Source organism: Astatotilapia calliptera, chromosome 3 (assembly GCF_964374335.1).
Source record: "Astatotilapia calliptera chromosome 3, fAstCal68.1, whole genome shotgun sequence".
Classification (NCBI taxonomy): Eukaryota; Metazoa; Chordata; class Actinopteri; order Cichliformes; family Cichlidae; genus Astatotilapia; species Astatotilapia calliptera.
The window spans coordinates 34747402-34768216 of record NC_137424.1 but is presented as its reverse complement, the minus strand read 5'-3'; the positions used below and the strand labels follow the sequence as shown (position 1 = coordinate 34768216).

The 20815-nt window shown below is 41.9% G+C and overlaps 2 protein-coding genes across 5 annotated transcripts in view; one reads left to right on the top strand and one right to left on the bottom strand.

Moving 5' to 3' along the window:
• Positions 1-16482, top strand: part of LOC113018602 (leucine-rich repeat and fibronectin type-III domain-containing protein 4) — a 38654-nt gene extending 22172 nt beyond the window's left edge. The window contains exons 5-8 of the mRNA XM_026161750.2: positions 141-311; positions 2058-2219; positions 2843-3577; positions 13270-16482. Of these exons, the coding sequence (XP_026017535.2) occupies positions 141-311; positions 2058-2219; positions 2843-3577; positions 13270-14587 (2386 nt within the window). The 3' untranslated portion in view covers positions 14588-16482. The remainder of the gene's footprint in view (positions 1-140; positions 312-2057; positions 2220-2842; positions 3578-13269) is intronic.
• pcxb (pyruvate carboxylase b) overlaps positions 1-20815 on the bottom strand; it is a 292624-nt gene that overhangs the window by 101719 nt on the left and 170090 nt on the right. The gene's annotated exons all lie outside the window — the stretch shown is intronic.

Here is a 20815-nt window from a genome sequence, read left to right as displayed (position 1 = left end):
TTTAATAAAGTGGTCTCAAGAGGTGGATCTGTCTTTAGAGCTGCTGTTACTCCATCTTCACACTGCATGATCAATCTCACTACAAAGTTTACCAATTCAATAAATCTCACATTAGCCGTTGTTCTTTTTTATATCTACAGGGTACCATGGGAGTCCATTCAGAACATGGCCAGTCTGCACACACTAAACCTGGACCATAACCTGATAGATCACATAGCGGAAGGAGTCTTTGGAGAGCTGTATAAGCTTGCAAGGCTGGATATGACCTCCAACAGGCTCCGAACCCTGCCTCCTGATCCTCTCTTTGCAAGGTAGCTCTTAAGCTTCAACTTTTATGTTTCCCTCAGAAGTAGCTTAGTAGAAATATCCTGTTGCAGACGCCACAAAGCTACCAGTGTGTGTGTTTTTAGCAGGGTGCTTTCTGGCACAGAAAAAGAAGAAAGACAATGCTGGTGTGCTGGCATTCGGTAAATTCTTTAGTCAACATTTACTTTTATGCTATTTATGTGCCACCACAAATTCTCACCACTTCGCTGACTCAAACATATTTCAAGTTTTGAAATAGTGATGGCGAGTTATATGACGGTTATAAATAGAAGTACGCACTCATTGTAAAGCTGTCAGCTGTGCTCCAACTAATGTGGAAATCAAAGTCCAGCTGTGACACAGCTTTGGTCAACTGGAACTCAGTGGGACTGACATTTTTGTCAAATCAACCGTATGAGGTGTTGCACTGACACGATTTCTAACTCGCCTGTCTAAGGACTACGTTGCACGCTATGACAGACCATAGTGTGCAAGATCATAACAACTGACCAGTGCTTTGATTAGTAATAGAGACATTTCAGCTCAGGCCACCTTTTAATAACAAGTTAAAATGATCTCTTTAATCATAACTTCCCCTGTAACTGCATCCAGATTTAAAAGGGAAACCTGAATGCTTGCACAACAAGTTGTATTCTTCTATAGTTTATGCAATCCAGTGTTTAAATCTTTTATATTTTAACATAAAGTTCAGTCTGATTGTACTAAATAGAGCTTCTCACATAGCCATGCTATACACAGCCAGTTTATTCTGCAGTTTCACATGTTCCCATACCCTCTACAGATCACACCAGTCATTAAATGCCATATAAAATTACTTATAACAGCTTGGTATTAAAATGGAAACTTGGGAACAATTATCAAGTTTAAGGTTTTAGAAACATTTGAAAATAAGTTATGGCACAACAAATTTTTTTACAATTGCAGACATTTGCACAATAAATGAACTCCACGAATTGCTTCCCTTCCACTGATCCATGTGTTCAGATAACGCAAAGGTGGATTTGATGTTCACATAAATCAACGTACAGTCACAGTTAACCCTTTTCTAAAAACGGCTGTGAACTGTAAAATGCTTTGCGGGAGCAGATCAGTATAAAGTACATTAAAAGCAGAAAATAGAGTGACACAATCAGACAGCTGAGCCTCGTCTATCAAGCTTTGTCCAATTAACTTCAAAAGAATTTGTTAAACAAAAATTGCAACACTTGTGCAACGGTGCCCATTAGAGGTCTCAGAAAACAAGTAGTGGTCTCCAAACCATTTGTCAGAATGAGAATCAAAGCTAAAAATTTGTGGTGAGCAAAGACAGCCTCATCTACCAGCCGTTCACACTGTATAACTGACAAGTTTTACTCAGTGATGCATGCAAAGCTCAGATTTCTGTCAGGAGCAAATAGCAGAGAGGTTGAACATGGTATGTTCAAATGTGAAGATACCATGTTCACATTTGGTTTGCACCAAATTGACTTCAACCTGTCTAAGGACAAGTTCATGAAAGACGTCCTAAAGTTGTTCTTAGAGAGAGATGTTCAAAGTAAATCATTTATAAAAATTTAACCAAATGCAAATTGATTATCTTCATGAGTTTTAAGGCTCTTTTGTATTCACTACAGGTACTCGTTTCAAAATGAGAGAAAAGACAATTATGAATACTGCATTTAAATAACCTCGAAGTCCAGCAAGGCATCATTAAGTGAATGGACTGACTGCTTTTCTTTTATTATATTCAGGTCTCAGACAGGTGCAATAAGTCCTACCCCATACAATGCTGTCATAAGCCTAAATTTTGGAGGGAACCCACTGCACTGCAATTGTGAACTGCTGTGGTTAAGGCGCCTCATCCGTGGAGATGACATGGAGACGTGTGCCACTCCTGCTCACCTTGCTGGAAGGTAAATTATCGTCAGCTGGTCAACGGATTATTCTGATTCTTGTAACTAGTAAAGGTTTCCTCTATCATGCAACAATGTAATAAGTTACAGGCTGAACAATGTTTTGAATTAAAATGACCTAATTCTTACCTTAATGAGATCAAGCTCAAACTCATGAGGACAGGTACGCCATGCAGCCAGTTTTAAGAACACTGGCGTGATATTTTGCCCCTAATTAGATACTCTGAACTACCTCTACTTCCTACATCACTCTTTTCTAAATTTCTAGTCTAACTCTAGTCAAAACCACACTGAAAATGAAGCATTTATGAGGAAAAGGAGTTGCTGTCCTCATCAGTCTGCTATTATTCACATTTTCAGCATTTTTGAGTTTGTCATCATAGGATCCTGGTGTCTCTTAGTTTGAATATGTATGCGGACAGATGTTAACATGATAGGCTTTGATAGAAGGAAGCTGTTGGTCTTCGCATTTTAAGCTCCTGTCCCACATATGATTCTTGCGTGACTCATTGCAAGATGCTATCTGGTTAATTGATCATTTGGGATTTGTGGAGAATAGCAAAATTAATCTGCTCCACCCATCTCCCTCCACCTCTCTCACTGTCTCTTTTCTGTGCCTGCAGATATTTCTGGTCAATTCCTGAGGAGGAGTTCACATGTGAACCACCTCTCATCACTCGCCACACGCACAAGCTGTGGGTGCTGGAGGGCCAGCGAGCCACGCTAAAGTGCCGTGCCATTGGTGACCCCGAGCCAGTAGTCCACTGGGTTTCACCAGATGATCGCATCATCGCAAACTCATCCCGGACCAGCTCCTTTAGCAACGGGACCTTGGATATCTTGGTAACAGTAGCCCGTGATGACGGGGCATATACATGTATCGCAATAAACGCAGCAGGTGAAGCAACTGCCACTGTGGATCTCAAAATAATCCCCCTGCCTCACCGGGGTGGAGTAGGTGGAAACGCTGGGAGCAACAGTGTTAACACCAAGAACAACAGGAACGTGACCAATGGAATTTTACGGACCGATCCGGGCTCGTCGGATATTAGCACGGCCAAAAATGGAGGGATTAACAATGGCGGTGGACGCGGAGGAGAGCCAGAGGATGGGAAAAGAGTTGGAGGGGATGACGAAGAGGGTGACGGCGGTAGGGCATCTGAAGGAGAGAGGACTGATGGAGGAAGCATGGAGGAAGAAGAAGGGGACGAAGAGGAAGGAAGGATGATTGGAGTACAGGGAGTAACATCGACATCGGCTCAGGTCCGATGGGATTTGGGGCGTTTGTCTGGAGCTTACGTTGTCTGGATGTATCAGATACAGTACAACTGCACCGCCGATGAGACGCTCGTTTACAGGTCAGTTCAACTTTACTCACAATGCAAATAATAGAAGCTTTTGTCGCTTATCTAATGGCAAACTTAGACACTTGCCATATGATTGCTTTCTCAGCTTCTCCTCCAGAAGGTATTTTTGCAGGGTCATGCCCACCCTTTTCTTTCATGCTAATCATTTTAAATATTTATCCATTACAATATGACACCTCAGTAGTCGAACTGTTCATCTTGCATATTGATGTGCGGATAGCTTAAGGGAAAAGTGAACGGGGAGCGGAATAAAGGGATAGTGGACGAGAGAGTGTTAATAATTTATCTCCATCACTATGACACTTAATCTCAATAGGCAGTAGCCAGTGCATATGGGTGAGTGCAGAATGGGAGGATATGTGGATAACGTGGAAAAGGATTTGAAGGAGGGGGATGTTTCTGAACCGAGCTGCGTAACATAAACATCAAGAGGCCACGGTGTCCATCTAAAAATGCACGATAACAGTGATGCAACATGTATTTAATCTAAATACACTAATTTTCACAAGTTATGTCAGTGTATGACTCATCATAGTCTAAGAGGGAGATAAATAACCACTTAGAAAGTTGATTTGTAGTTAAAGGATTCAAAGCTCTTATTTACGCCATGGCATACAAGTACAGGGTACAGATCTGGAAAACATGGAGGTAAAACTAAAAAACAAACATCTGCAAGTATTTGAAAATTCCGCTTTTTCCCCTCAAAGATCTAATGTAGCTGTGGCTATACAAGATAAGTTCTACATAAGGAAGACCAAAAACAATATCCTGAAAAATCGCATCTTTTTTATTTGCATTTCTAAAATATTGGGCTTGCATAAGAATCCATGAGAGAAAACAGTCTAAACAAAGCTAAAGGACGAGACTAATGTCTTTCAATATAAAACAGTGTGGCTTTTTTTAGCTACTTGGTGTGCTTACATGTACAATACTATGGTGCTGTTCATGAATTATAGCGGTACACAGTCAAAGTTTACTGTTTTTGAATTTATGAGCGTAGACTGATGAGACATTATGCGTGGGGTTATTGCTACAGTGGCTGAAACAGTGAGGAAGATGGGATAAGACACTGGGCTGGCTGAGCAAGGGCTGCCACTGTGCTATTATTTGTGTGGGGTTTTTATTTTAGCTGGCAGTAATGCTGGGGTTCAATGTGGCTTCCCTCAGGTATTATAAAGAAGGGATTAAGCTGTAAGTGTATCGTAAGGGGTAGAGCAACTCGTATGACAAAGACTGTAGAGAACAGAGATGGAAATATGATTGTGAAGAAAAAAAGCTATAATCTGAAAGTTTGAGAGCAAAGTAAAAATAGTAGGAACCTGAGCTGTTTGCAAAAGGGTGGATGGGGAGGTAAAAAGCAATACTATGAGTGAAGGATACAGTTAGAAGGGGAAAGCGGATGAATTTAGACATGTGGACTGAGACCTGTAGAGACTGAGAAGATGGGTTCTACCCAAATCACCTTGAGGTGAGATTGAGATAAAAGCAGGATGTGTGAAAGCAGACTGACAGTAAGGAGGACAAGAGAGTAGAAGGCCCACGTGGGAAAAGGAAGACAAAAACAAAAAAAGGAACCGAGGGTGGAGAGAGGGAGGGAAGGTATTTAAATCCATAACTGAAATAGAAAGACCGTGTACACAGATATACACCTGGGTATGAAAGAAAGGGGGAGGTTGGGGGAACTGATGCAATAAGGGAGAAAGGAGAAAATGGAGCCCACGGAAACGTAAGACAGCGAGAAAAAAAAAACAAGCAAACAGGAATAATGTGACAAGGGAGCAGGAACGTTTAGAAATAGAGACGAGGCAATTTTGTGAAAGCAAAGTGCTCCTCTGCTGAAAAGGAGGTTGTGCAGTTGAAAGGATGGAGATAAAGAGATGTCCAACAGGAATGCAACATCAAAACAAATAACATGCAGATTCTTTAGACTCCCACGACACGCTTGTTATACCTAAAATGAGCTCACTGAGATCTCGAGTTCCTTGTTGATCACTAGTGTTAATTTCTCAGTGGATAATAATCTGAGATCAGGGGAGCAAGCTGGTTATCTCTAGTAACAAAGGTTAAGAGAAGATACTCTCCACAAACTAAGAGATATCAAACAACACAATACCAGGTTAATTAGTTTCTCGATTAAATTTGACTCAAAATTTAAGTGTATTTTCTCAAGGGTGGTTTTATAAAAATACAGACTTCTTTGGGCACCTAAACGTAGCTCTTTAAGGCAAAAGGTTGACACCAGTAAAATGCTTTTCTTAAACACTCAGCTGTGAGAGAAACAAAAGAAAACAGAAGAGATAAGCATGAAAGAATGAGTCACAGACCAGCTGGGATCACAGGAGAGTAAGCGATCTGAGGTTTTGCCAGATTGTGACACATACAGCCCTCTGTTTTCCTGGTGGTGTGATTTGTTCAGAGTAGGGTAGTGGCCATTTTAACAGGTCAGTGTGGAAAACAGGTTGAAATAGGAGACAAGTCTGGAGGCACAACCCTCAGTCTCTCAGGACAGAAGGAGGAAAGCAGCATACTACAACGCTGTCGAGCATTTCCAGTATGGCTTCCCATCATGCTATCAATGAGCTAGTGCCAACTAAAGTTTCACACGAGAAAAAAAGGAATCAACCAAAGCAAGTCTGGCTTAGAAACTCAAAAGGTGAGACCAGGTCAGTGAGATTTCAGGTTTTTTATCTGGGATTTGTGTTCGTATTCTATTGCTGAATTTGGGAGGAGGAAACACCAGCCACTCGCTGAATTGGGCAAAAGATGGGAAGAGGGGGAGACGAGGGGCATTCAGAAATGAAGACAGAAACACAGGAAAAGAGGAATCGTTGAGAAATGACAAGAAATAAATGCATCGTAAGATGGTGGTATACAGACAAGAGAACAGCAGACTGCACTGTATCCTTTAAAAGGTCAGTCGTATGTTAGACAACACCGACCTCCATTTTAGCATGCTTTGTAATTCTGCTGGCATCTGTGAGAGTACCAAGTACAATGTCATGGATGTGGCTTCCTTTGAGCTGTGCTCCCTCACAACATTAAGCCAGCTTCCTTCCCGGAGCTCTGCTACCCTTTAACAGCACCACACGGTCACTGATCCTTCAGTGTGACATGAAACCCAGATTCTGAAAAGCACAGCGAAAGAACTGCCAAAGATTTCCTTGTTGCCGGTAAATGTGAGCAATTACCATGACTTCTTTGCCCACGCATGGGACTGGCCTACCTGAAGGACAAAGAACAGGACAGGAAAGCACGAGTCCATGTTAATGAGCCAGCACTTTAAAGCAACCGATGGAGCACCATCTGTTCAAAAGCGCGTTTTCGTCAGCACTTGCAAGTCACAAAGAACATGCAGTCATAGACAGTTTAAGGCTGTCAACCCTCATCGGCCGGCACTACAGCTTTGTGGAGCTTTTTCGGTCGCGTCTTAATCAGAAGCACGTCAACTTTAATGGCAGCTGTGATACTGAATTAACACATTGACATATTCCATGTACTGTATGCAGGAACACAAAGCTGAAAGAAGCATTTAATTAGCTGGGATTGTAAACAATGACCTCGCTACCAGTCAGAATCTACCTGACATGTAGTAAATAGACATTTTACAGGAAACAGATTCCATGTTCAGCACAAGTCTCACTGAGCCCAACCTCTGTATAATCCATTATTCACTAAGAATTATACAAGATATCTGCCGTTTCACTGTGCTTCATGATTTTTTTACGTGTAAATCCATCTATTTTTAGCCTCTGGCAAGCAGTTGGGAATTAGTTATGAATCACTGCTATATACGGTATGTCAGAGAGAGCATCTGTATGACACTTGTATATGTCTGAGCCAAAAGTTTCTCATTAGGTTTAACAACAGTCTTTAAAGTGCGCAGGAAGGCGTAGAGTGGCTTTGACAATTTTCACAATTGCACCCCAGTCACCACATGATCGACCTTTCTGCCGGGCACTCAAAGTGCCAAGTTCGGCTAAGACTTAATGGGAACAGTAACGATCACAGGGAGAGCAATGGGAGTACATTGGAGAGAAAAATCACGCAGAGTTTGAGAAATAATGAGAATAATGAAAGTTGTGTCTAAGAAAAGGCCGCACTGTTAAAAAGTACAGAGCGAGAGGTTGAAAGCCGCAGGAAAGGAGCGTGCTGAGAAACCGAGCTGAGAACACGGCTAATGAGTCACAAAAGGAGAGGGCTTTAATAAAAAATCCTGAAAATTAGGTGTTGGCATTAAAGATTTTTCCTGTTGCAAATTACCCACCATATCTGACTAATATTTGAAAACACTGAATTGTGCTATGGATGTATTTATAAATGCTCACCCAGGGCACTGACTATAGCTACACCAAACTATGTGTCAGTTTTATTTATACAGTATATTTCATTACATGTAAACTAAATGTGCTTAGCAAAAGTGACAAGAATCTAAACTACAGTGTGTTCAGCCAACAAAACCAGGAAAAAACAAACAACACACTGAGCTGTGCAAATGATTTTCCCCACTGGTCCAATCAGAAATCCATCAAAATCTTCACATGGTTTCACTTTGTCATATTACAACATATTACAACACAAAAAAAAATCATAAAAGCAAGAAGATATGTGCAAATGCTGAGGCTGGGATTGATAAGGATGTAATAAGAGATGTGGCAGGGAGCAGGGCATGCCGAGGCATGCGGCTTCAAAGATGGAAAAAGAGGAAAGCAAAATGAACAAACAAGGACCAGGACAGCTGAGCGGTTAGAGGGCAGGGAGGGAAGCGAAAAGGAGATGAGGTAAAATGAAGTGAAGAGTTTTACCCCACGGGAAGAGCTAATTAAGTGTTAAACTACTGTGTCAATACATGCGTCAGCTCATATCAGAGGCTTCAAAAGGAAGGGGAAGAGAACAGGGTCAGCACTCAATACATATGTCACGTTATATTATTCTGTAGAGTCACATGAAGGAAAAGGACGGGCTAAGCAGGTAGCAAAGGATGGACAGGGAATTTCCTATAAATATCTAGGTGGTTAAAGTGAAGAAAGGGGGAGCAACGATGAGGACGACAAGGAGAAGGTCGCATAATGAAAGAAAGCAACCGAATCAGGCATCGAGGGGGGAAAAATAAAATCAGACCGAATAAGGAAGAGTTAAGTGAAAAGCCAGATAAAGGAAAGCAAAACAGGGGAGGGTGGGGTGATCATGGAAAACTGAAGAAAGCAGACAAAATTGAGAGAGACAGATAACAAGGCAATAAACAGTCTGACGAATCAAGGCTAAAAATGTATGTAGGAAAGAGTGGACATGGGGTGGGGGGGGTGAGGAGAGCTGGATAGATGTCAGCCAGAAGGAGATAATTGCTTTGTTGTTCCTCTTCATCTTTCTTTCTCTCGCTCACTCCTCCGGCTCTTGCTCTCTGTGCCCAATCTTGTCTGGTGTCAGACCACCAGACTTGGTAACTCTGACAGAGAGGAGCAAGACGTGAGGCGGCGAGAATAACAAGAGAAGACAGGAAGTACGATGAGAAGAAAGAAAAAAAATTGGGCTCCACCACTCCTTGATTCCCTCCATCACTCTCTTTTCCTCTCCGCCTTACTCTCACGGGTACTAATAATTACTCGTTTCTGTGTCACCGGCTTGAACAAAGCACTCCCTTGTCTCGATTACTTTCTTCCTGCATCTGTGGATGTGCACGCCTTTGCAGGCTTTAACCATAATTAGAAGCACAGGGATGGAGCAAACTCTCTTGGTATGTTAGAAGCCAGCCCACAAAGATCGAGTCGGCGCAAATACAGACAACACCACGGCCGTTTAATCAATCAATTTTCGTAGTCCACGACGATCAGTCCGAGTTACACGAGATGCACTTTGTATTCATGAACATAATGTCTCGAGCAGAGGTTTTAGCCGGATATTATTTCATGTGTACCCACACCACATAGCTAAATACGGGTAAAAAAATGAATAATGCAGCGAGTGCTAGCGAATCAGCATATCAAAGATGCATGCGTTTGTGAATGTGTCTGGGTCTTCCATGTATATTTTAGTGAATTTGCTTGCCTATTTTTGTCGCTCCCAGTGTAGCAAAAACAACTAGAGAGGTGATTCACAATCTCATAAGGGAGGAAGCAGTGGTGGGGTGGGAAAGACGACTGAGAGGGGTGGTGGGCAAGAGGAAGAGGAAAAGAAATATAGGATACAAATGGTGAGGTGGGTAGTGAAAAGGAAAAGAGGCGGTAAGAGGATGAGGGAGGAGCAGTGGTACCTAAAAAGGAGATGGCAGAGGAGATAGGGGTAGATGAGAGGGGAGGAAGAGTGACCTTGGATGCTCAATCATGGTACATGGTTATTGGTGTGGCTAATAGAGATGTAGTGGAGTGACTGAAAAGGAAGAGAGGCTGGGAGATCAGGTAGAGCCTTGTGGAAAATACCAAAGGATTTGAGGCAAGCAGATGAGGTAAAAGATACACAGGATTAGACCAGAGGAGGAGAGTGAAGTTGTAAAAGAGGTTGAACCAAAGATGACTGCATCACTGCAGATTTAGGCTAAGGAAAAAGAGGGATGGGTGATTGCACCGCAATGAAAAGCTCATAGGATATGAGGAGATAAGAGAGCCTGATCACCCAAACGGAGGAAATCTGGTCATGTAAGACTGATGGAGGAAAATAATAAAATAAGTTGGCCGCATTGACGGTGGAGGACTGATAAAGAGCTTTACAGGAGTATATAGAGGGAAGAATGGAGGACAGAGTGAATAAAAAGGGAGGAGTCTGAATAGTAGGATTAGAAAAATGACTAAAGGTGTGCATGACTGTGTGAGGCATGGTCACAATGGAGGACCAAATCAAAGACTCATCCAGAAAGCTTAGTTGTGTTAGGCTAATCCAGACAGATGCAAATATGCTGGTCTAGAATATCATCTTATAAGATTTAGGCATTCTTTTTCAGTATCCAGCAACACACTAACTCTGAACCAGTATGCACTAATATGAATCAAAGTAAGAAAAGAGATTTGGGTATTAGCCTGTGATAGACAGAAGCAGCAACTCACTGGAGTACATGAATCACTCCAATGATGGTCAAGTCGCTCTGTCTTGTGGGATCTATCAATTATATATAGATGCATAAAGGCTGTGGATGAACTGACACCATTGCGATAAATCTCGGGGGCTTTGATAAGCCTATACTATGACAAAGGCTTTTTATTCAGAAACAGAAGCATAGCGAGCGATGCCTCTTGTATATTTCATGTTAGAAATCTGATTGAGCACCCCCTGTCTTTACTACTGGACTTCACAGGAGTTATTCACAATTCTCTGACTTGACTGATTGCACAAGAGGTTTTATTTTGAGCTTTCATCCCTGAGATATTTGGTCATAATCCTCGGTTTCACTTTCACTCTCTGGATGTCTTTTTGCTGTAGGAATATGAAAACTCCTTAATCAAAACCTCTCATCTTTTTATGTCAGTGCTGGTTACTGCTGATGTTTAGGTTGTCCACTGTAGTTTATATCCATGAGTTCAGAGATCTCTGACACTTCTTTACAGTTCTGTGAGAAAGATTAAATTAGCTTCAGCATACACATTTCTTAGCGTATCAAAGTACAGCTTTATTTTTGTAATTGGCATCTCTCAAGCTTATGCTGTGCTTATGATGTTGCTATGGAAAAATTTGGCAATTTTATGTCAATTCTCAGAAAATAAGACATGACTAATATCCTGGGAAATGAAGCTAGGAAAGTTGATTGGTCCCGAGTGCTTAGTGAGTGGATATCAGAAGACGAGGTACTCTTAGTATAATTACTACACTGCTGAGTCAAATAATGAGCCTTTGCCATGGAAACATACACCTGGAACCCAAGCTGCTCCACCGCACAGCACGAGTTAACGGGCAGATTTGTAACTGTGTTAGAAGGGACTTTATAGCGACCTAATGACCGCCGGATGAGGACGACTTTAATGACGATGCCCCATGTGTCTACTCAGATTATCTGGGAACCTGGAGTGTCACACAGTACGTTGTAATTTCTTGTTAAATTCATACTGAGCTTCTGCTGAAAATTAGAAGTTTGGAAGCATTTCCTTGCTATTCAAATCACCCCAGGCAATTTGCTAAAACGGTGCAACCGTTTGAAACATTGTTATTCGCAAAGAGAGAGAGGAAGAAAAAAAAAATTTTTCTTTTAAATTATACGAGTGCAAAAGTTGATATTGTGGACATCTGTAGAAAACATTTGGTTTTGTTAACTTTTAAAGCCTTGAGGAGGTGGTGAAAATGATCAATATTCCTACTTGCCATAACCCAGATCCACTGCTCTGGACTGTAGCTTGCCTCAAGAAGGCCCCTCTCATTTCCCAGCTAGCACTGCATTATTCAAGACGACTAATCCCATCTTTACACCAACATCGATATAACTACGGCTGTGAGAATTATCAGATTGGTTTTATTTGAAAAACTTCATTATATAACAGGCGCCAATTATCCCCAATTTAAAACTGAAGAAAAACAAGACCCAACCGCTGCCGTCTCTGGGTCTCCATTTTGAAGGCATTACATACTGAGTAAGGTTAGGGGACTTCTGCAGCAGCTCCCTGGATGTCTGAGTCATCCTAGATGGCATTTATAGGATGTAGCTCAGGTCTGAGGGGAGCTGAAATGGTTAGTAACGTAGGATACAAATAAGCCCTTTGATGTAGTGTGAAAGCGAATGGAGGAAAAAAAAGGACTTGGACAGCGTGATGCAGAGGAAAAACAAAGGAACTACTGACAAAATACTCTGGTTAGCAAAACAAAACTACAATACATACTTGCCCACACAAGAGGTTTGGAAATGCAGAGGGCAGAGTCATACCCATCAGCGACACTTGAGGTGCGCTTCAGTCTCCCACACACACTTTACCCTGGCATGTCACATACACAAACCCACTGGCATCAAAACACACGTTTATTCCCTCATCCCATAAATACAAACATAGATCCAGGTGCAAACACAGAAAAAATAAAAAATCACATACATAACTTATGTAACGTCTGCTCCCTCGATTCACCATCTTTACCCCCCAGTATCCCTCTATTGTTCACCTCTCGCCCATTTGTTATATATATATTATAACGGCTGCTCGAACACTTAAAATGAGGACACATTCAAAGCACTTCTCTCTTTATTATCCCACGCAAGCTCTCACTCATTACAGACACACAGGAAAACATCTGCACTCTAAAAGACCAAAGCCAGATTATATACGTCTTAATTTCATAACTTCTGCTGAAAAGCAAACATCAACTATACTTTAACTTTAATTCAGAAATTAAACCTAAAACGACCAAATGTGTAGAGTTTTGCTGTGATGTTTGCTTCCCGCAAAGATGCGAATACATCCCCACATACGTAGACACGCTCCTGCTCTCCAAATGAGCAGACAGAGTTCTCTTTTCATGTTCCCTAGGCGCGCTCCCCATCAATAGCCTCATTTTCCCCTCACTCCCCTACTGCAGTATTTACTCCGGTGCCGTTTCTAGCCCTCCCTTTACACCCTCCGCTTGTATTCCCAATCTTCAACCGTTTATTTCTTAAATTCGGTCGGATTAGTCAAAATATCGAGGTCAGGTTTCAAATTACAGCAGACGCTATGCATTTCTGTGCACCGTCCATGTTTATGTAACTGACCCATGTTCTTTTCCCTTTATTCCCTCTTTAGAATCTTACCGTCAACCAGTGATCGATTCCTGCTGAAGAACCTGGTTTCCGGTGTGGACTATAATCTGTGCGTGTTGGCCATTTTTGATGACACAATCACATCTTTAGCTGCGACAAAGGTTCTGGGCTGCACAACCTTCTCCACCAAGGATGTTTACCCTGCATGTCGCTCTCTGCAAGCCCACTTTCTGGGCGGGACACTCACCATACTGGTTGGCGGCGTTGTTGTTGTCACTTTACTTGTGTTTACTGTGGCACTCATGGTTCGCCACCGCGTTTGCAATCACGGGGACCATATAATGTGTCACAGCAGCAATACCGAGGCAGGAGGCGGGGCCTGCTGTCAGGGGAGTGTAGGAGGTGGGGACAAAGGAGGAAACGGTAGCGGATGCTACCAATCCAATGGTTCTGGAGACATGATGATGGTGGTCCTGCCCAATGGTCTGCCTTCTAAGAGAGGAGGAGAGAAGGACAATGAAAAGGAAAAAGAGGCCGATTCAGCCTCTTCTGTGCCTCCAAAACTGCCTCCTAAGCCCAGGCCGAAACCTAAAGTCAACCTGGAGCAGTTTCTTTCAGCTGGAGGCGTGGTTTCCACAACGACAGGGGCAGGAAGTGAGATGGCACTGGTGGTGAGACAGCGAAAGTTGGACAAGGCGCCACCGTACACCTCAGAAAGTGACAGAACGCCCCTCTACTACTCCCCTTCTCCCCCCTCAACCCTTCCCCGTCAGTCGCGTCAGAGGGAGCGCCCAAGGCCCCGACTGGAGCGAGAGCTGACCAATCGTGCTAGTTTTTCTCTCGCGGCACCCCTGAGAGACTCGGAGCTGTTGGACTGGAGAGTCGCACCCAGAGGCAGGGACAAATGGAACTCCTCACAGGCTTATCAGAGCCCCGTTTCCCCTCTGAGCCCCGCCTGTGGAACAGTTAGCAAACGGAGGCACTCGCTCGATATGGGCTCCTCGGTCGCGCTAGCGACTGATGCCGCAGCGAGTGTCGCCAGGCGCTACGGCGCTGTCAGTTATGCCAAGCGGCTAAGCGTCATCTGGACAAGGCGGAGCCAGTCGCTGCATGGAATGCTGGTGCAGTGCGCTTCGACAGCAAGCACAGCGTCGTCGACCACGAGCGACGAGTGCGAAAGCAGCGGCGGGTTCGGGGGTCACTGTGATTTCCAAAGGGGATATATTCATGCTTATAACGCCACCAACTCCAACTCTAACACTGGGATTACTCCCGGGAAAGCAAATAATGGAAAAGACAGGAGTAGGGAAAAAGGAAAGGATGGAAAGAGCGCGGAAGAACTGGAGGAAAGCGTCGTATAGGGGCACGGATTACAAAAAGTGGAGGGGGATAAAGGGTTCTGTACGAGGACAGTTTGAATGAGATGCTGATTTAAGAAGGCCAAAGAGGTGAGGAGGGATTACAAAAGCAAAACTGTTTTAGATGAAAAACTTCCAGTTCAGAGGAAGGAAGGAGAGCAGGTGACTCAAGTGTCACTAATGCAGCTTCTTGATTTGCCCTGTGAGCTGAGAGGAGGGAGGATACCAAGAAGTGAGGTCAGGATTTGTAAGAGGCTCTTCGAGGAACCTCGAAAGTGATGGCAGAGAAATGTGACCAAAAAAAAAATTAATAAAAAAAAAAAATCTTTAAAAATTCAAGGCGACGGGGAAAGAGAAAGTACAATCATCGCAGTGAAAGGAAAAAACAAATATGTGAGAGGGACATGGGGGGATGTAAATTAAGGAAATAATGAGGGAAAACAGCAGTAAGGAAACAGAACAAGGGTTACAGCAGAGGAGGAGGAGATGTTGTGACCTGTGTGGATCACACTAACACAACCACTCAATTCTCCAGTCTCAGCTCCCACACCACCATGAGGCTTTACACCGGATCAAGAACACCACCACTGTTAATACTGGAGAAATACTTGTGACAGAAATGCATCAGTGAAAAGGTCTGGATGCCACTCTGTTGTTTTGGCTTTCACGCAGCCGGCCATTTTGAAGCTCTTTTCTGAATGTGACTTTTATGTGTCCTCTGTGTCTGGACAATGATTTTGGCTCGCTGCGCCTGCGGATTATGGGAGTATAAATACAGAGCTGGGTGCATTGGACATGATCAATCGATACAGGCTGGAAACAGCGAGGGGAGCCCAGACATTATTAAAAGAAAGACACTGGAATTACAATGGAGTTGATATGGATTACAAAATGGAGACGGGAGTGCACAATGGAACGTGTAAGCGTGTGCATTTGTAAAAGACTAGATCGTATTGGATGTCAGATGATAATGGACCAAACAGATGAATAATGCTAATGGATGCGCAAGTGTGCATGCGTCTATGGATCAGGGACAGGATGCATTTGTGTGCCTGTGTGTATATGAATGTTCGTGGGGTGGGGGGCGAGCCGGTGAAGTAGACTCCATGTTTCAAAAATGTTTAGTGCTTTCTGGATATGCTGTAAAAAAGAAAGAAAAAAAAAAACCCTAAAAATTAAGGTGAGAGGCGTCCTTGAGCTCCACTGAGAGTGAAAGCAGAGCAAAATGTTTAAATACGCCACAACCAGTACAACTTATTTTCAGCAGTGTAGCATGGTGAGAAAGCGGAAACTGTTAAATGGGAATTAAAATTTCAAATTCATTTGTGTGACTTCAAACTCCTTTGTGCCACATGGGTTCATGGTAAATCCAAATCGAATGTTCTCAGAAAGGAAGCAGTTTAAAAAAAATAAAATCAAAACAGTAAATGAATCAAACTGCTGCAGAAGCCACTAAACGCTATAAAATCTGTTGGAAGACTCTTAAAAACCTCTATGAGAGAGAGACACACAAACACATACATATATAGTATATAAATAAAATAATGTTACTTGTCGCACCATGTGTTTGTTTTTCAAAGTTTTCTGGGGAGTGATTCTAGGATCGAACGCAAACTATGAAAAGTGTGATTTTTTTGTTTTAGACAAGAAATCTTCGTGAGTAGGAAAGAACATGATTATGACTAGGCAGTTAAATTAACTACCACAACAACAACAACAAGAATAAGCGCACAGCACAAAACACAAACTGGCAAGCACACACACACAGATGCCTATTAAACAAAGCCAATTCCAATAATAACAATCAGTGTTGTTTCCTTTCTGTTCTCATTTCATTTTGCCAAAGTCAATATTGTTCTCTTGACTTGATATAAATAATAAAATTTACATGTATGGAACTGAGACTGAGTCATTAACGCGTGGCCATGTGTCATGTTTGTGCGCTTGACTACTTAAGTACATTGTGTATGCGTGGGGGGAAAAAAGAAAGAAGCACTGCATCTGAATATTAATCGTGTGTATTTTGGTGCATCTACAACAGCAGATTTCAGTGTTATATTTAAATCTATTGCAAAATTAGATTGGATATAGTTTAATAAAAAAAAAGTGCCAATGCTGCTTTGGTTTAGTTTGCACTTGGACAGAATTGTGAAGATGAGTCAGTCCTCGTGAAAATGTTTTGAGCTCCAGGCAAACTTGTGAGTCAAAGAAGCTGCAGCGCACACGCACATCTGTGGGGCGAAAATGAAGCTGTTTACTTGTCAGTCAGTGGAGCTGATTAGGAGGTAAGGGTGAAGTAACATTTCTTATGGTAATTAAAAACATTTCTTACAGTAAAGAAAAAAACATGAGGAAAAGAGAACATAAAAAGAAGCAAACTGGTAGGAGAAGGGAGATCAATGAGCTCAGGAACAGACAGAAATGGGTTTAGAAGGAAAAAAGGTGTAAACAAGATTTCAAAGGACAGATTGGATATGACACAGAATAGGAAAGAGCGCTGATGTGACAACAGACAGACAGAACGTCAGGCTAATGGATCCTGAAACCGATGCTCTGTTATTATCAACAATATTAGCTGGTTTCAGACAGGCTCTGTATTTCAATATAAGACATTACAAGCTCCTTTCAATGCTATCTGCAGCTGAGATCAACACTCACTTGGAAACGAAGCGAGCTGGCAGCAATCTGCATCTGAGCAGAACTAATTAAACTTTTAAACATACGAGAAGAAGAAAAGTGTCAAACATGAACTATCAAACCAAAACATCATTTCTGTTAATTATTTACATCTTTCAGGTCATAGCGGAAAAAGCTGAAGCGGAGGTAGAACGGATCTAGTCGTCTCTGCCCTTTTCTGAGGTTTTCTGAGGTTAGATGGGGGAAAACTATCCCACCAGCACAATCCGAGTTTCTCGTACTTATTTCACTTTGTTGCTGAGAAAACACTTCAACAGTGGGCTGAATTTGGTGCATCACTAAACATCGACAATAAGATCAACAGTGGCAATGTTGTATCGCAGCAATAATGCAGTAGCTAAATGTTGTTGTGATGAAGGGCATTAAGACTTGAAGATTTCTGTGTGTCCCTGGCAAAAAACAAAGACAAAAAATAGAAATGGGGAAAGGAAAAACCAACATGAACCATTAGTGCGATTGTGATTCATTGCATCCCTAGCTGAAATGAACTGATTCCTGCACAGGGCTGCACAACTGTTTATTTTACTTCGGTTTAATATTTACTCCAATTAGTCTTTCAGCCCACCTGAGAATAAAGTCTTATATTTCATGAATTTTTTTTTTTTTTTTAAATTCCTGTCTCCACTTTCTGTTGAGTCCTATGCAGATGCTGCCAAAATGTAGATATGGAGGGAGGGGTGCGGCTGAGACACTACTGAAACACCTGGAGACAGACTACGATAAGGAAAAGTGAAGGAAATAGAGATAGAAGTTTGGCTTTCACTGCGTGCCTCTCAGTGTCCACAGTATGCCCATAAGTAAGACACTTTTTTAAATCTGTTTGAGGAAGAGATCGAAATCAAACAGTGTGATAAGTCTGTGTGTGTTATTTTTGTAATGCAAATTGTCAGGGATGGGGTAAAAAGGGTCTTTTTCCCTCTTGTGCTTTGAGCATCAGACACCAGGCAATGCTAGAGTGGCAGACTGTGTTCGAATATGAAACCATCAACAGTGACAGGGGGGAGTAAAACGGTTTTGATTTAAAACTCATAAGAGTCTTCCTTTTAATGTGGCCAGAGTCTTTGCTACAGTCACCTTTAAAAACTGCGTGTCTGCCTGCATGTACATGGGTGCACTTAAGTGTGACAGGTAAGAGCAACAATGCAGCACAACTCTCCCCCTGGCTTTTTTTTGCCGATGGCAAAAACCTGTCCCAATTTCACACAATTAAAAAAAAAAGGCTGAGTTACATTCAAACATTCACAGCCACAGACAAAATTACCTTTCAGCAAACAAACGTGTGTCTGTGCACTGCGAGATAACCTTCTGGCAGCGTTTGCATGTTTCTGTGTGCACGTCTTATTGGTGCATCCCGAAAGGTTGTGTCTGCCAGCAGCCAAACTTCCTCTGACATTTGCAGTTATGATAAAGGTATGATGCATTTCCCTGCAGTGTGCTGACTAACTGCTTACTCAGGATGCTTTAAGAGTCAGCAGCTAACGTGCTAGATACCAGTTGGACCAGTTATAGAACATACTGAAGTGTACACCTTGACAAAAAAGGAGCAGACAAGACATCTGTCTAATGGACAAACATCCCATGAACATCTGAGAAAACGTTATTACCAACCCCAACACTCCATGAGTGCTACGCAGCTGTCTCACCAGCCTGAAATTATGACAAATGACTACACAAAGCTATTGAAAATGAGGTTCTAAGTAAAGCTGGAGATTACAAATATGAAGAAGAAAATGCACACAGGAAACCCCTCTCAGATAGGGCTGCTCAATTAATCGAATTTTAATCACGATTACGATCTGGGCTTTCAACGATCATTAAAAATGACTGAGCCGATTATTAGCCCCTCCCTCATTTATCCGCGACACCTTAAAGGCCGGTCCGTGAAAATATTGTCGGGCATAAACCGGTCCGTGGCGCAAAAAAGGTTGGAGACCGCTGATTAAGAGGACCCGAGGGAAGCTCGGAAAGCTAAGCAGAAGTTATTTGGAGAGTGACTGCCGTTGGTTGAAAAGAGAGTTTAAAAAAAAAAACTTCAGTGGTGTTGCACACTATTTTATATTATTATTTTAAAGTCATTGTTAACCCTTTAAATCCGGTCAGAGCAGCACGCTCCGTTTTGCGTAACTATTGTTAAATCCCTGTAGAACCTGAACCGTGTAAGCTAGCGCAATAATTTGTTTTGCATATGAAACCGGAGGAGTTGTACTTACATCTGATGCCATCAGCTTGTCCTCGGTCACGGTTTCGTTCCACATATAGCTTTGCAAAAACTGCATAAAAAGCGCTTGCAGGAACAAAAACATAATATTCCAGAAACACGCTTCGCCGTTCCTATCAGCTGTTCGTAACACTTCCCACAGTAAAATGATGCACCTGCTGTTTTCTTTGCAAATTTGCATCATAGGATTGTTTTTTGTTTTTCCTGCAGTATATAAAAATTGCTGTATCTCCAAAATAAAACTATGAAGACACTCAAAATAAATTTCCTGTGGTGGGAAACTATTTTTTGCAACTTTATTGTATTTAAAGTTTTGAGGGATAAACCTCTTAAATTTCTCCAAGTAGAAATATATGTAAACAAAACAAAAGCGATTTTCAATTTTTTTTGTAGTTTATTGCACTTTTTTGCAATTTATGTAATTACTATGCACTTAATGCATACATATTATTAAAATATGGGCTATAACAGTTGTATTGATGTATAGCAACTTGAAATGCTCCCACAAATGGCACTACAGCATGTAAAAAAAAATATATATAAGCTCTGGTGGACTTGGTTCTATGGTAGGTCTTAAAGGGTTAAATAAATATCGTCAAATAATCGTGATCTCAATTTCAGTGAAAATAATCGTGATTATCATTTTTGCCATAATCGAGCAGCCCTACTCTCAGATACTGCGCTTTACCTACGAGTATAATACATTTTTAAATCACCGTTCAGTGAATGCAGTACGGAGCAGCAGCAGAAATCACACGGGGCTTCTCACCTAATTAGTCACTTTTACGTCAAGTGTCAACAGGATACAGTGGCTATAAGTGTGAGATTGAGAGTTTAATTTACAGTGATAAGTAACGTCCACAAGAAAAGCATTGTTTCTCTTAAGCTCACTTGGCAGAATAATCATTGTAAGTTTGCTCACAAAGAAATGAACAGCCTCTAATTTTCATGATCTTTTCCTTTAAATGGAGAGAAAATGTCTAAGAAAGAAATCTAGAAAAACGTAAAAGTTATAAACTGATTTGCATGTCACAGAATGAACTAGTATTTGATCACCTTTAAGCCATCTGATTTGTGTATAAAACACCTGCTCACAGAATCAGTGCACCACCATGGGCAAGACCAAAGAACTGTGAAAGGATATCAGGGACAACATTGCATCGTCTGGGCTAAAAGACCATCAGCGATAAGCTTTGACGAGAAGGTGACAACTGCATGATTAGTCGGAAATTTGAAGAAATATAAAATTCATCAATTGCCCTCAGTCTGAGCTCCGTGCCAGATCTTGCCTCATGGAGTGAGGATGATCATCATCT